General features: G+C 37.8%; 1 protein-coding gene across 1 annotated transcript in view; it reads left to right on the top strand.

Annotated features, from left to right (window-relative positions):
* Positions 1-16,260, top strand: part of LOC136877006 (aminopeptidase N) — a 167,100-nt gene extending 150,840 nt beyond the window's left edge. The window contains exons 14-16 of the mRNA XM_067150794.2: positions 1,410-1,541; positions 1,931-2,024; positions 15,737-16,260. Coding sequence (XP_067006895.2) covers positions 1,410-1,541; positions 1,931-2,024; positions 15,737-15,808 — 298 coding nt within the window. The 3' untranslated portion in view covers positions 15,809-16,260. The remainder of the gene's footprint in view (positions 1-1,409; positions 1,542-1,930; positions 2,025-15,736) is intronic.
* The last annotated feature ends 352 nt before the right edge of the window (positions 16,261-16,612 follow it).

Below are 16,612 nucleotides of genomic sequence, written 5' to 3' on the forward strand. Positions count from 1 at the left end.
TGCTGAGAAAGTTAAAAATATGACTCACAATGAAGAAGCAAGGACTACTGAGGAAATGGTGCTTCATTATCAGGAGCAAGGAGCACCTGCTATGGGCATTCTTTTCTCCATCTCTTATGTGACACAGCAGCAGAATGAAAAGACAATCCGATGTTACAAGATTTTCCTCCAGGAATGACAAGTCATTTCATCTGCAAGTAAGTTGTTCTATCTTTAACCCAACACCACATGGAGTACTGCACTGGGTGTGGCATGCCCCAAACCTTGGCATGTGTGGAGTGCTGTACTTACTGTATACACAATATGTAGCCTGTGAATTATGCTACCATCTGTCATAAGGATTGTGAACTAAGTCAAACTTACTTTTACATAGGTTTAGTACATTGTTCCTTATTCCTTATAGTTGATATATTAACTCACTCCATCGACCACTTCCTTTTCTTTGAGCAACTTGAAAGTTATAAATTTTAGCGCTGTGACAACCTATCTTGGCAGGAAGACGTGAAGTGCGGCTCTGTGACGAGCGTATTTCTTTACTTTTGAAGAACAGTTACAACTGGGGTGATGATGATCTTAATTCCGATGATAGTTCAATGATAAATGATCTTGCTATGACGGACATGAATGCTGAAATCAGAAGCGACAGTGACGTGTGTGATGTCGAGCTGCGTGCTTCTGCATCCAGTCCCTATGTATTCCACGGGGAAGGTATATCTACTTCAGTGGTTCAGGAAAAGGCTTTTTTGATGTAGTGTAGAAGGCGTTGGCTAGTGCCAAATGTGCTACTGCTATATTTTCATCGAGTTTCAGTCTGTATTTGTTATTTATTGACAACAGGAGCTCAGTCATGTGGTTCAGCATGGTTTTCTTCATAATCAGATAGTGTATTATACTATATCAATTTTTTGTGTGTTTATGTGGTAAAACTATTGAGTTACAGCAGTTCCAGTAATAACACCCATTTTATGCTCTTAATTCATGGAGAGTAGCAGCCTCCTCTTGCACTAGCGAGTGGCATGTGCTGTGACTGTTCCTGCACTGAGAGGTTAACAGAAATGATTTCATCACACAATAATTGTTTAAGTTCATTCTGCAGTTAGTCAGCAGCTTTTAGTTCCTTATGAAAGCTTCCTTTGCCATTCCAAATCTCATTTTTAATTCCTTTTCAGATCTCCTGTCCTCTTGTCACAAGAATGCAAGATATCCATATTCTTGCACCTGTCCTCTCCTTTAGTCTATACTTTCATTGTCTCCTTATATGCAATTCTCAGCACATTTATCCTCTTTCTGTTGATCTTTTGCCCATAATTATATGTGAACTGTTATTAGTATTTTTCTCTTCTTTTTAGTAGGCTCCTCAAAGGTGTACCACAGAGTGCTGATGAGTAATCCCACCATTTATGTTTCAGGTTTCTAGCATTACTGAGTACTAGAGACTCTCAGTGGATTAAGGATGAAACACCATATGCAATACAGTATGCATGTTCTAGAAGAAACAGCCTGAATGGAATTTTTCGAATGTTGGAAATCATAAAAGGGAGGTGGGTTACTTTTACCACAAAAATTCCTCTGAGAATCTAATCTTTCAACTATTTAACATCTTATATCATTGAAGAGACTGAAATTAACCAAATCATAAAGAGTTGAATAGGTTTCTTTGAGCTCTGGTGATCACACTTAAGAATAACATTTCATCAGAGGCTGAATATAGTTCAGGTGCTATGTATAGTCTTATCAACTTTGATTTGTTCTTGAACTGACATATTTCCCTTCTTTCTGTACTTATTGTCCACTATAATTGTCTTTAGGGATTAGAAATTAGTGTCTGAAGGATTTCCTTTTTCCATTGTTAATGAATAATGCTCCTAATTTCTTCAAACTATAAACAGTTTCTTGTCTCACTTTATTGTATTTTACTTTTTATTTCTAGGGACCCTATACTAATGCCTGTGGTTACTCCAGTACTAGAGACACTCACATCTTTGATTGCCACCATTAGTGGACCTGATGGGGATATGGGAAAGGTAAGGAACTTAAACTAGGACAGTAGATAATATCATAGGGTACTAGCTGTAGTACCCACCGTTGATGGGACAATCACATAGCATGTGCAAGATTACACTTTTGTTCACTCCTCGCATTGTTCCCCAGATTCTGAAGCAAATACGATAAGTGGGCATGCCTCCAGTGTTGCCAACTTAGCGGATTTCCCGCTAAATCTGGCGGAATTAGAAAACTGTCGGCGGAGAAATATATCATTTATCGGACAGCGGATATTTTGGCGGAATTCTAGATTTATTATAGCGGAATTTAGTGTTTTATCCATTTTAGGTTTTTTTAAAAATTTGTACTCCAGTCTGTCTCCGAGCTATTCCGTATTTCTTGTCAGGAGCTGGCAGTCACATGAGGAAAACATGCTATTTGGATTTGATGTTATGAGATCATGGTATCATAAATTTGTAATGCATGGGGAAAGGGTACTTATCTCTTTGTTGACGAATGGCGATATAATGAAACTGTGAGAGAGTAGCATTTATATTTATGCTATGAAGGAAGACCATTTAATGAACTGGCCCGTTTTGTGTGTGGCCCTTGAGGTAGGGGATTCACCTAGTTTGCACCCGGCACCAAAACGCCTACAAGTTTTAGCTCGCCAGCTCGCAGGCAGGGGGTTGATCCCAGTGAAACTCACAGATCAGGTGAGTGCAGACGTTTACTTTTATTATTATTATTATTATTATTATTATTATTATTATTATTATTATTATTATTATTATTATTTAGCCAGATCAACGCTTTGCTACGGCAGTGAGGCATGGACAATAAGAACTCAAGACATTTCCAGAATCACAGCACGTGAAATGACATTCATGCGCAGAACAGCAGGCTATACGAAATGGGATCATATAAGAAATGAAGATGTGCTTAAGGGACTGAATGTGAAATAAGTAATCAATTACATCTATGATTACCAAGAAAACTGGAAACGTCATGTTCAAAGGATGGAATCTGGAAGACTACCAAAGGAGATCCTACGCTATCAACCAAGAGGACAGAGATCTATAGGACGTCCAATGAAGCGATGGAAAGAAAATGCAAGACCGTAACAGGCCACATGGTGCAGTACTTGGAAGGATGATGATGATGATGATGATTATGACATAACCTCTCCTGCCCAAAGGCCAACCTCACCTTCCCGAGATGAAAAAACCTGTTCCCAGCCCTGTTGACAGAGTCACGGCGGTATAACCGTTACATCCATTACGGAGGAAATGCTGTGATTTCAGCTAGTCCATTAGCTGAGAGGTGGCAGCCCCACCAATGGTCTTACTTCCTTCAGGCTAGCAACCCGTCGGAAGGACATTTGATTGCTTTCAAGTCTTGCAAAAAGTAAAATGCAAGACTGTAACGGGTCACATGGCCCAATACTTGGAAGATTATTATTATTATTATTATTATTATTATTATTATTATTATTATTATTATTATTACTACTACTGCTCCTTTTTATTGCTCATTATTTGAGATCGGATTTCTTGGTGGAATTTAGCGGATTTTTAGTAGTATTTAGCGGATCTTGAAAATATAAGTTGGCAACTGCATGCGTCACCCTGTCAGTGGCTTGTCGTGACGTACTCGCTTCTTTGCTCTGCAGTTCCATAGCTCATGCTGGGTGGTGTCTATTGACAGATTACTAGATTTTACTTTACTGGAACTGGAGTTACTGAAAATCAAATCAAGAAAACGATTCAGAAAATTTGGGATATAATTATACTGATTTAAATACAAATAAGAAAATGTGTCTATAACTAAACTGAAATGCACCATGTGGTTACCCACTAACATGAGGGCAGGAAATGATTCATTGTTTACTATCCAGTTAAGATGTAGTAGATAGTAGTCTTTCAACAAGAAGTAATAAATAATCATCAAGATTTGAGATATTTTCAACAGCAACGTAATGGTCAAAATATTTTTGGACAGTGGACATCAATGGTGTTAAAAGTCAGGGACACAAACAACTGTTCAACTGTGCTGTTGCATGGTATCAGAGTAGGTTTAAACCTCTTACTACAGTCCAGTCCGACTCGTTGGCTGAATGGTCAGCATACTGGCCTTCGGTTCAGAAGGTCCCGGGTTCGATTCCCAGGCGGGTCAGGGATTTTAACCTTCATTGGTTAATTCCAATGGCCCAGGGACTGGGTGTTTGTGCTGTCCCCAACATCCCTGCAACTCACACACCACACACAACACTATCCTCCACCACAATAACATGCAGTTACCTACACATGGGAGATGCCGCCCACCCTCATCGGAGGGTCTGCCTTACAAGGGCTGCACTCGGCTAGAAACAGCCACATGAAATTATTATACTACAGTCCAGCCGCTGGCTGTCCGGCCCTGACAAATCATGATGTAAAGGAAAAAAGAGAGGAGAGAACAGTATTGCCAACCTGTAGCTATTTGAAACTATAGATATAATCTTGAAAACAATTATGAATTATGATTTCAATATTAAATCACTGAAACAAATAGCCTTCACCCATTTGATGTTATTGTTTTAATTAAAGTTATTTTACCGCAAAGAATGCTAAGAGTTCTGCTAGTGGTAGAATAATTGTCATGGTTTGCAATGCCTGATGTCACTGGTACACCAGATTTAAGATTTAACAGCAAGCACCAATCACCATTTATGTCGCCATGAGTCCCGTGTACTGCTAGTGTGGTGATGCCATTTGTTTGAAGAGAAACACATGGCCTCAGTTGCTCTCTAGCCTGCATGAACTGCATGTGTTCACGGTGTGTGAAAGCCATTTGTTTTTGTTATTGTGACATGACTTAGTGGATCATCGGAAACGACTAAGAAAAAAATCAGTTGTTATAAGAGCCAAAGCAGTGAATTTATATAGAATATTTTGAGACAGAGTGTAATAACGATGGGCCTCTTCTTCCTGCTACAAATGTCGTGGATCAGTTTGTGACGCTTTAAAAGCAGGTACGACAACTGTGAAAAGCATAACAAAAGAAAGGTGTCCAGTAGATCTTAATACACATTCTGAAGTGCTGCGTACTCCTGAAAAACGAAGACCAAGACATTGTCCCAAAACATCACTTGATGCATTTCAAAAGGATGCAATAAGGCGACATACTTATAGTGATTACATGAAGAGGGAATTTCCCACGCGTGATAAACTACTTTCTTCTTTGGAAGAATCTTGCTTATTCATTGGAGGAACGACCAGTTTAAGTAAAATACTGAGATAACTTGGCTCTTTCATTGGAAGAAATTTTCAGGGAGAAAGCTGCTATGGAGAGAAGTGAAATTGTAGCATGGTGAGGTAGATTTGTGAGGGAAATTTGAAGACTAGTCCAGATAGAGTGGTGTGGTTAGATGAAACATGGATAAATGCCTGACATTCTAAAACGGTGGTCTGGACAGATGAAACTGTAGCAGGGACTTTCAAAGCACCTATTGGGAAGGGAAGTAGGCTTATTTTGCTTCATGCAGGTGGTGTTAATGGATTTGTTCCAGGAGCTATGCTTCTTTTCAGATCAAAGAGTACTCGTGATTATCACAAAGAAATGAATGGAATTACTTTCACAGCATGGTTTAAAAATGCTTTGACACCAAACATAAGTCCCAATTCAGTAACTGTTAAGGACAATGCCCCATATCACTCTGTGCAACTAAACAAAGCAATGACAATGAAAGACAGAAAATATATCATTCATCAGTGATTGGTGGGAAATAATGTACCGGGGATATCTGCATATATGACAAAGGTGGAACTGATACAAAGTGTAAACTCCATAAGCCTAGATTTTGCACCTACGAAGTGGACACCATCGCTACGGCTCAGGGTCATGGGGTAATTAGGCTCCCTCCTTACCACTGCCACTTCAATGCAATGGAGCTAATCTGGGCACAAGTGAAAGTATATGTTGCCGAAAATAACAAATATTTCTATTTCACTGATGTCGAAAGCTTAGTGCACAAGGCAGTCAAATTGTTACAGCGAATAAGTGGAAAAGTGTTGTGAGTCACATCCGGGAATATCTACATAAGGCAAAAGAAGCTGATGAAATTGTTGAATGTCGTGTGGAAGAACTTATTATTTCCATGGGTAAGGATGACAGCAGTGATACCAGTGACAAGGGTGAAGACACTGATATTTTTGGAGAGGGTGGATGTTTCCTTTGGATTAGTTAATATGAGTATATAATTTGTTTCGTTTATTGCAATATTTTATCATTTTGGCACTACTATTCCATGAGCATGTTGAAGTATTATTGTAACAACGACGTTTTTATTGCCATGGTGATACTATTTTCAGGATTTTATTTTTTACTAGCAAATGTACCCGTGCTTCGCTACGGTATTCTACATTGTATACAGATATCGACGTAAATACTGTTCGTGCAGTAAATGAGATTGTTTTAAAATTGCATGTCTCTTAGCCTTATCCGAGAAATAGCAATGGGAAGGTCCCCATACGTTGTTTCCAATGTAAAGTGAGGGTTGCGGAGTTGTGATGATAATGGCAGGCTCACTTGCCTACTGCCATTCACAATCGAGTTGGCAAGTTTACATTATAATTGCAGGCCCCATTGCCTACTGCGCGGTCACAATCGATTTGGTGAGTTTTAGTTACAATGGCAGACCCATTTCCTACTTTCAGACAGATTACAGTTGAGGAGTTTTTATTATAATAGCAGGCAACTTCCCTACCACCAGTCAAAATTGAGTTGTGCAGTTATCATTATAATGACAGGCCCTTTTTATTGCTGCCAGCCAGCTTACTGCCAGTCACACAGAATTAGTGAGTTTCCATGAAAATAGCAGGCTACTATGCCTAATGCTAGTCAAATTTTAGACTGGAACATTTGTTGATAATGGTGGGCACCCTGGCCTAGAGCCAAACACAATAGGGTAGGGGACTTTCGAACAAAACTGCATGATCCCTTGCCTTCTGCAAGACAAATCGAGAAGTGAATTATTCATTAAAATGGTAGGCCATCCTTACTAATGCCAGTTACACAGGAGTTGGAGAAGGACCCCATTCCTACTGCCAGCAGTCAAAGTCGGTGTAGGGAGTACTGATTACAATAGCAGACACACCCTTTCTCGATCGCTACAAATCGACATCAATGAATATATATAGATGGACAAAGGAAAGTATATGCATGTTTACAATATTGCAGACCTTCATTTACAGATTAACTGCTGCTAAATGGTACGTCATATTGACAAAGGATTGTACCGTAAGGCGCAGTATTTAGCGATCTAAATGGCTGGTCCTATCATATTTTCTCGCATCTCATCTATTCATTGGTCAGATTGAGTCAGAAACGTTGAATAAGTTGAAATTTGTATAAGATTATCTTACATTGCATTACTTTTCGGATAATTATGTGACATAGCATTTGGCTCACATATGGGTACTGGGTGGGCCAATGTTCGTGTAGAGTTTGATCATACTATCTTTCCTGTAAGTGGTTGAAAGTATGAATTATATAGGTAAAGAGTCCAAATTTACTTAAAATCGAGAAATAGAGACGAATCTAACGTATAAGCGATACAGATACGACAAAAAGTCATAAGACCGAGGTTGAAGATCACTCCTAATTCAACGAAGATTGTGCCATCCGTTATGTGATAGGACTTCCCATTTATCCCACGAAATACCTCGAAACGAAGGTCTGCACCATCATTAAAATTGCTTCCATATTTCGATATTCTTCGGGGATAAAAAATGAAAAAATTAAAGATCTGTGAAGTTTTTCGTTCGTTACAGGCTGAAGCGTATAATTTTGCCAAATTTCAATTTTCTTGCTTGTCTGGCAGATTATGCTGCAATCTGGATTTTGGGTGAGGGGGTAAAAATTATGACTTTCAGGAAATTAAACCAAAAAATATGCGGACGATCATTATTACCCCTCAAAATGGTATCTGTACAAAAATTTCACCAAAATAGTCAATGTACAGGCACACACAGTCGTTACGATTTTATTTATATAGATAGATAAGGAATCTACTCCACGTACAACACATTTTGGCTACGTCCGCTGGACTTAACCTGCAAAACCAACCGTTCATGATATCTCACTTATTAATCCTCCTGTCGAAAAATTCACATGAGAACAAAAGTTTTAGAAATGTTTTCCATTAAGGATTGCAGATTTCGATTAATTTCGGATGTGCATATTTTAATGAAGTGGAAAATCATGGTTCCGGTTTCGGATAAACCCCCAGTAAATTTAGGTATTCAGAAATAATATTGGCCCTAAAACCTACACAAGGACAGGTGGATCCTAAATATCAAGTTTGGTAGAAATATATTCAGTAGTTTTCAAGTTATAAAAACTCATACAATCAAACCGACAGATACCAAAGTTAAGAAATATGCAGATGGTCATTATTACAACTGAAACGGATAACTGTACGGAAATTCCGCCAAAATAGCCAATGTATAGACAGACGGTCATTGCGATTATATTTATATAGATGACAGATAAGCATGGGCGCGTTTAAAAGTGCAAACCTTCATTTCGAGATTTACTGCTCGTAAACGGTACATCATACCAACAAACGGTTTGCACTCTCAGACGTCCCTTTTATCGCTCTATATTTATATTTATGGGTTTGACTGAGTTACGATATTTGAATGGGGTGAAATTTGGGTACATTTTCATCATTTTACATTATTTTTCACATACTTATGTGGAAGCTAGAATCATGAAATTGGGTTCACATATAGCCATTGGTCGTGTCAATGTGCGTGCAAAATTCGATGACTCTACCTTTCCTATAAGTGTGTCAAACTAATACACATGTAAAAAGCACAAAATTTACGAACACCGAGCTCGATAGCTGCAGTCGCTTAAGTGCGGCAAGTATCCAGTATTCGGGAGATAGTAGGTTCGAACCCCACTGTCGGCAGCCCTGAAGATGGTTTTCCGTGGTTTCCCATTTTCACACCAGCAAATGCTGGGGCTGTACCTTAATTAAGGCCACGGCCGCTTCCTTCCCACTCCCGGCCCTTCCCTGTCCCATCGTCGCCATAAGACCTATCTGTGTCGGTGCGACATAAAGCAACTAACAGAAAAAAAAAAATACGAACCATCGAAATATACAGCCAAATCTACCCTATAAGGGAGAGAGAAAGAGATACAACAAAATATCACAGGAACAAAGTTGTAGATCACTCGAAATTGAACGGAGATCGTGCCGTCCGTTTTGTGATAGGATTTACTGTTTAGCTGCGAAATACCTCGAAACGAAGGTCTGCACTGTCATTAAATTGCCTATATTTCGATATTATTCGGCATAAAAAGTGAAATATTTAAAGTTTTCCGTAGGTTACCTGCTAAAACGTATAAATTTGCTTAATTTCAATTTTTCAGCTCGTGTGGCAGATTGTGAGGCAATCTTGATTTTGGGCGACGGGGGGGGGGGGGGGGGGGGTAAATTTTAGGACTTCCAGGAAACTATAGCTAAAAAATATGCAGGTGGTCATTATTACCCCTTAAACAGAAAGCTATACGAAAATTTTGCCAAAATAGTCAATGCACAGACACACGGTCGTTACGATATGATTTATCTAGATAGATAAGGAATCTGCTCCACGTATAACACCTTTTGGGCTATGTCCGCTAGACTTAGCCTGAAATCCGACCTTTCATGTCATCTCCCTTATGATTCCTCCTGTTGAAAAAATGCACATGAGAAAAAGAAATTAGAATTGGATTTCCACACAGTTTGATCGATTTCCAGTCAGGTTGGTCTTGTACTTTATATATTGTGGGAGAGTAAAAATCACCATTTCGGTCCCCTATAAAACCCCAGTCCATTCCGGGAATTTGAAATGGCATAAACCTTAAAACCTACCCTTGGAGGGGTGATGCTAAATATAAAGTTTGGTTCAAATAACTCAGTAGTTTTCAAGTTGTAAGAAATACGTTTTACGCGCACTTGCTCTTGCGTTAAGTCCGGTGGGACTTGTACCAAAAAATGGTCCGTTAATGATATCTCCATTATTAATCCTGATATCGAAATGATGCATATGAGAAGAAAAAGTTTAGAAATTAATTTCCATTAAGGCAGGTAGATTTCCATTAAGTTTGGTTGTGTATATTTTGAGGGAGTGCAAAATCACAGTTTCGGTTTCGTATAAACCCCCAATTAGTTCAGGGATTTAGAAACAATATTTGCCCTAAAACCTACCCAAGGACAGATGGATTCTAAATATGAAGTTTGGTGGAAATATATCCAGTAGTTTTCAAGTTATAGAAAGACAAACAGACCAACAAACAAACAAACAAACAAACAGACGCCAAGGAAACCTACCCTTGGACAGATGGATGCTATATATAAAGTTTGGTTCAAATATCTTCAGTAGTTTTCAAGTTGTAAGAAATACGCTTTACACGCACCCGCTCTTGCGTTAAGTCAGCTGGGATTTGTACCGAAAAACGGTCCGTTAATGATATCTCCCTTATTAAATCCTGTTATCGAAATGATGCACATGAGAAAAAAAAGGTTTAAATATTAATTTTCATTAAGGCAGGTAGATTTCCATTAAGTTCGGTTGTGTATACTTTGAGGGAGTGCAATATCACGGTTTCGGTTTTGGTTTCGTAAAAATCCCCACTCAGTTCAGGGATTTAGAAACGATATTTGCGCTAAAACCTACCCAAGGACAGGTGGATTCTAAATATGAAGTTTGGTGGAAATATATCCAGTAGTTTTCAAGTTATAGAAGGACAGACAAACAGACACCAAAGCTAAAAATGATGCAGATGGTCATTATTACACCTGAAATGGATAACTGATAACGGATAAATTTTGCCAAAATAATCAATGTACAGACACATGGTCGTTACGATTTTATTTATATAGAAGAAGATTCTGACTTATTTTAATTATGGTGATACTATTCACAGAATTCGGGTTTTAATGTTGCTATTTTATATTACTTTTATAGTCTACTATTATTGAGTTACGATTATTCTATTCTCTGAGTGTGCTTAATTTTGATTGTTATTATATCTACGCTGTTTTTGGAGTGTGCTTAATTTAGACTGGAACGTTTTGTTATTATACTTACACTGTTCTAGGAATGTGGTTAATTTTAATTGGAACGTTTTATTGTTATGATAATATTCTTGGTTTTCAATATATTAGAGGTAATTTTTGCATATTTCTGTATGCATTTCCATCACATTAACACAGAATCTGATCTATGTATGTGTGAAATATTTCAGGAGTTTGTGTTTGTTTATATTGCACGGTTCAAAATCAGCAATACTGTCTGAGAAACGCCAGGGCCAGACAGCCAGCGACTGGACTATAATACAGATCATTACACCCCGAAGATATGGTTTCGTACTTGTTAAAGAAGATCTCTTGCATCTGAAAATTGCATATTTCTCAAGTCCTAGTTTTTTTGTCACTAATTTCATCACACAACATTTTGGGGGATATACTGAAGACAATGGGTTGGGATATAGTACCATATCTGAACTACTTATTTGATTATGTTTGCATGAAGAGCTATACCAAATGAATGGAGAGTTGCTCTAGTAGCCCCTGTGTATAAAGGAAAGGGTGATAGACATAAAGCTGAAAATTACAGGCCAGTCAGTTTGAAATGCATTGCAAGTAAATTTTGGGAAAGCATTCTTTCTGATTATATTAGACATGTTTGCAAAATAATTAACTGGTTCGATAGAAGGCAGTTCGGGTTTAGGGAATGTTATTCCACTGAAACTCAACTTGTAGAATTCCAGAAAGATATAGCAGATATCTTGGATTCAGGAGGTCAAATGGATTGTATCGCGATTGACCTGTCTAAGGCATTTGATAGGGTGGATCATGGGAGATTACTAGCGAAAATGAGTGCAATTGGACTAGACAAAAGGGTGACTGAATGGGTGGCTATATTTCTAGAAAACAGATCTCAGAGAATTAGAGTAGGTGAAGCCTTATCTGACCCTTTAATAATTAAGAGGAGAATTCCTCAAGGCAATACTATTATAAATGATATGACTAAAGAAGTGGAATAAGAGATAAGGCTTTTTGCGGATGATGTTTTTCTGTATAGAGTAATAAATAAGTAACAAGAAAGTGAGCAACTGCAAAATGACCTCAATAATGTTGTGAGATGGACAGCAGGCAATGGTATGATGATAAACGGGGTTAAAAGTCAGGTTGTGAGTTTCATAAATAGGAAAAGTCCTCTCAGTTTTATTTACTGTATTGATGGGGTGAAAGTTCCTTATGGGAATCATTGTAAGTACCTAGGTGTTAATATAAGGAAAGATCTTCATTGGGGTAATCACATAAATATAACTGTACATAAAGGGTACACAGATCTCTGCACATGGTTATGAGGGTGTTTTGGGATTGTAGTGAGGAGGTAAAGGAGAGGGCATATACGTCTCTGGGAAGACCCCAACTAGAGAATGGTTCCAGTGTATGGGACCCTCACCAGGATTACTTGATTCAAGAACTGGAAGAAATCCAAAGAAAAGCAGCTTGATTTGTCTGGATGACTTCCGACAAAAGAGTAGCGTTACGAAAATGTTGCAGAGTTTGGGCTGGGTAGACTAGGGAGAAAGGAGACGAGCTGCCCGACTAAGCAGTATGTAAACATTAAAATAAGAATAATAATTTACACCACCTTTCCAATACTTCTCTTTCCTTATATTTAGGATATAAACATTACAACTGGTGTTGTAAGTTGGGACATGTTTCGCTTAACTGTCGTAAGCATCATCAGCCGAAATAAATCTTAGCCTAAAATTAGGTCAGGGCCCCGAACCTAGTGTCTTTAAAATATATGGTACCCTAAGATTTGACATTTACATTATAGAAAATTAAATAGGCTTCTAAGCCTATCTAGATTCGACATTTACATTATATCTTAGGGAAAGGAAGTCAAACAGTAATGATTACAGTGAGGCAAAAAAAAAGTTTATAAGCCTTTTTAGATGAAATGAAATGGCGTATGGCTTTTAGTGCCGGGAAATCCCAGGATGGGTTCGACTCACCAGGGTGCAGGTCATTTGATTTTACGCCCGTAGGCGACCTGCGTGTCGTGATGAGGATGAAATGGTGATGAAGACAATACATACACCCAGCCCCCGTGTCAGAGAAATTAACCAATGATGGTTAAAATTCCCGACCCTGCCAGGAATCCAACCCAGGACCCCTGTGACCAAAGGCCAGCATGATAACCATTTAGCCATGGAGCCGGACGCCTTTTTAGATTATGCTGGTTAAACCATTAAAGATATATCTATACTATAAAAGTAAGAATTGTTCATCATAAAATTTTCAGTGAAGAAGTCCACACAGCATAGATCTACCTTTAACACACAGCTCACTATAACTGTTTTTTACGTTACAGTAACAATTTAAGTGAAGCAAGTTGAAGAAAAAATGGTCGTCCGAGCGCCTTTCTTAGCCTACGCTGGCTAAACCATTAAAGATACATCTCTACTATGTGGGTAATAATTGTTCAGCATAAAAAGATCAACAAAAATGTCTGGAACAGCATATACCTATCTTTAAGACATAACCCACGTTAACTGTTTTTTATGTTTCTATTTGCAGTAAAAAACCATCAAATTAAATAATTAATTAGTTAATCCTTCTGTCTGTTTGTTCAACAACCCAGAGGCTGGTTGCATCCTCAAAAAACACCACGAAAGTCTATGCAGTTATAGGAAAATCACAAAAACCAACGGCAGCACCAAAATGAGGTGTACAAGGCAAGATGAGGAGTGAGGTAGTTTGCCATTGCGTTCCTCACAGGGCCAGACAGTACTATTGTAGCATGACTTACTGGTTGTTCTTCAAATGTTATTTCACAGCACAACCCATACCCCAGCAGCTTCCATAATGTCACAGTCATGGATGAGACTGGGACTTCGGTGGAAGCTACACTTTGCTCTGGCCTGTGTCAAGAGATGGATGCAAAAGTACTGTATCCATCAAGAATCAGCAATCCTTATCTAAATAAATTGTATATTCCCCTCAAGTAACTAATACAGATTAAAATGTAATTTATAGAATGTTATTTTCACCTATACTTTCGGATATAGTCATTTTCACTTTTTTGTGTGTGCAATCTCCATTCTGAAATATGGAATTATAAATGATCAGCTTCAGAGTGACAGAGCACAATGCGAGCCAGCACATGAGCTATCAACAACTTCAGCCAGCATTCGTTGAACATGCTACGATACAATAATGAATAGTTTTCCAGTGATTTTTCGTTATCTATATAAAATCTATGATAACCCATCATGCCGAGACAGATAACAAATATAGGTCATAGTACATTGCATTCAGAAAAGAGTGTTCATCATGTAACAATGAAACTGACCAACAAAGGGATTCTCAAATGTCACAGGACCGAGAACGAATGACTTTACAAAGACAAAGGGAGTCATCTTTCTCCAAATGCATTGCCCAGCTTCAAGTATATGACTCAATATACACAGCAGTCGATAGTGAAAAAGCTGTTCATTATCCTACAGGATTTCTAAAATTTCTTTACATCCTTCCAGTTTGTCACCTCACAAGCTGATTTTGAAAGCTAGAGGGTGCTCATTATATTGTTACGTAATTTACACTGCTGAAGTTATGCAATGGAATGCAATTGGTAGTGAACATTTTGAAAAACTGTTTGATTTAAGCTACTAATGTAACTGGCAATCCCTATGATTCCTTCAGATTTGCCTTTTGATTTCAAACGAGTCTGCTTTGGCATGACAATATACAAAGCACAGAGTCAGATACTTAGCGTGGTTGGAGTTGATCTCAGTGGGGAATGCTTTTCTCATGGAGAGCTTTGTGTGTCCCTTTCTTGTGTTACATCAAAACAAAATTTTTTTGTGTTCATTCTGGAGGAAAAAGGACTATGCCATATACAAGGAAATCGTATAAGTCCTTGGTTAAAAGTAACCTATCGTCTTAAATTATTTTTTTCTTTTAATTGGCATTACGTCGCACAGACACAGATAGGTCTTATGGCGACGATGGGATAGGAAAGGGCTACGAGTGGGAAGGAAGCGGCCGTGGCCTTAGTTATGGTACAGCCCCGGCATTTGCCTGATGTGAAAATGGGAAATCACGTAAAACCATCTTCAGGGCTCTGACAGTGGAGCTCGAACACACTATCTCCTGAATGCAAGTTCACAGCTGCGTGCCCCTAACCGCATGGCCAACTTGCTTGGTCTTAAATTCATAACTGTTCCTGTGTGAAGCTGGGGCAGGTAGCTAGTTGATCAGTAAAACTCTTGTACACCTACTGGAGGCTTCCTATAAATTGCTGATGAATTAGCTATTGTGTTTAATACATGTTAGCTAACATATTTGCCAGACAGTATATTAAGAATCGCTGAAAAATTAATAAAGAATTATAGTTCTTAAGAACATTTCTGTAGAAAATTACTAAAATGCACATTCTGGAAAATTATCCATGTAAAATCAGGAAGTCATTTACCTCATTTAGAAGTCAACCTAAGGAAGACAAAACTGATGAGTTTTCTGTCTCTTAACAGATCACAAAAATTAAAATAATTTTGTTTTTTAATTTTTTAATTGACTACATTTATTCTCACCATAATTCCTCAAACCTTTTTAAGCATTCCTTCTTGTATTTCATTAAACTTACTTTTATCAGATTATTTCTATGTTGTACAATCACCTCTTCTGTTTGTTCAGGTGTGGTGTTCACTTATAGTCAACTGGGCCAGTGGAAACAATTTTAACGACGTTGTTATGTCATATCTTTGAAATACATAGAAGAACAAGACCAGTTGCAAGATGTTATTCTCAGGGGAGCATCTGACGAGAACCTTCAAGATGTTGGTAACCCATAATTTATCTGTAGAGTCACTTTAGATTTACTGCTTTAGTAAATTGCAATGTCAGATGTAATCTTCTGCACTACTTCCTACTTTTTTCCCTTGTATACCTCAATGTGTGTAAACAGCTTCAATGTTTCACATTATCTCTCAGATCAGTACAAAGATGATTACAGGAATAATTTATCCCATTTGCACTATTCAAAATACAGTTTCAATTGTAGTTTATATAGAATTTCAGTCTATTTTATTTATTTCGTGCCTTAAAGTGATGCAACATTCTGATTAGTACATTAGAAATATATTATATGTATTGAAATGTTTATATTTTGTATATGCATTTGTATATAGTTCATATGATAACACAGATTAAACATTTATTTCAAAGTAATTTCTATCAACTGATAAAACCTATAACATCATCATTACTACTCTCAAGAAGTCCATCATGATCTTCAAGAACTATGCTTGCAGACGTCAGATAAATATTTGATGTGCCTCAATCTTTTGCCTACTCTTACATAACTTCATACTATCTCATGTAGGGCTAATCCATTCATCTGTATCTATTATTGCCGCTTCGAGTACTTCTTGTCCTTGGGCAACCTGCAGCTGTTGCGGGAAGATTGTATTATAATAACAACAACAATAATAATTTGATGAAATCCAGTTCAAAGTACAGTAATTTTGAACTTACTTGTGTAATATCTTAAGTTAGTTAAACATTTTTTTT

The sequence above is a fragment of the Anabrus simplex genome, chromosome 7, assembly GCF_040414725.1.
Source record: "Anabrus simplex isolate iqAnaSimp1 chromosome 7, ASM4041472v1, whole genome shotgun sequence".
Taxonomy (NCBI): Eukaryota; Metazoa; Arthropoda; class Insecta; order Orthoptera; family Tettigoniidae; genus Anabrus; species Anabrus simplex.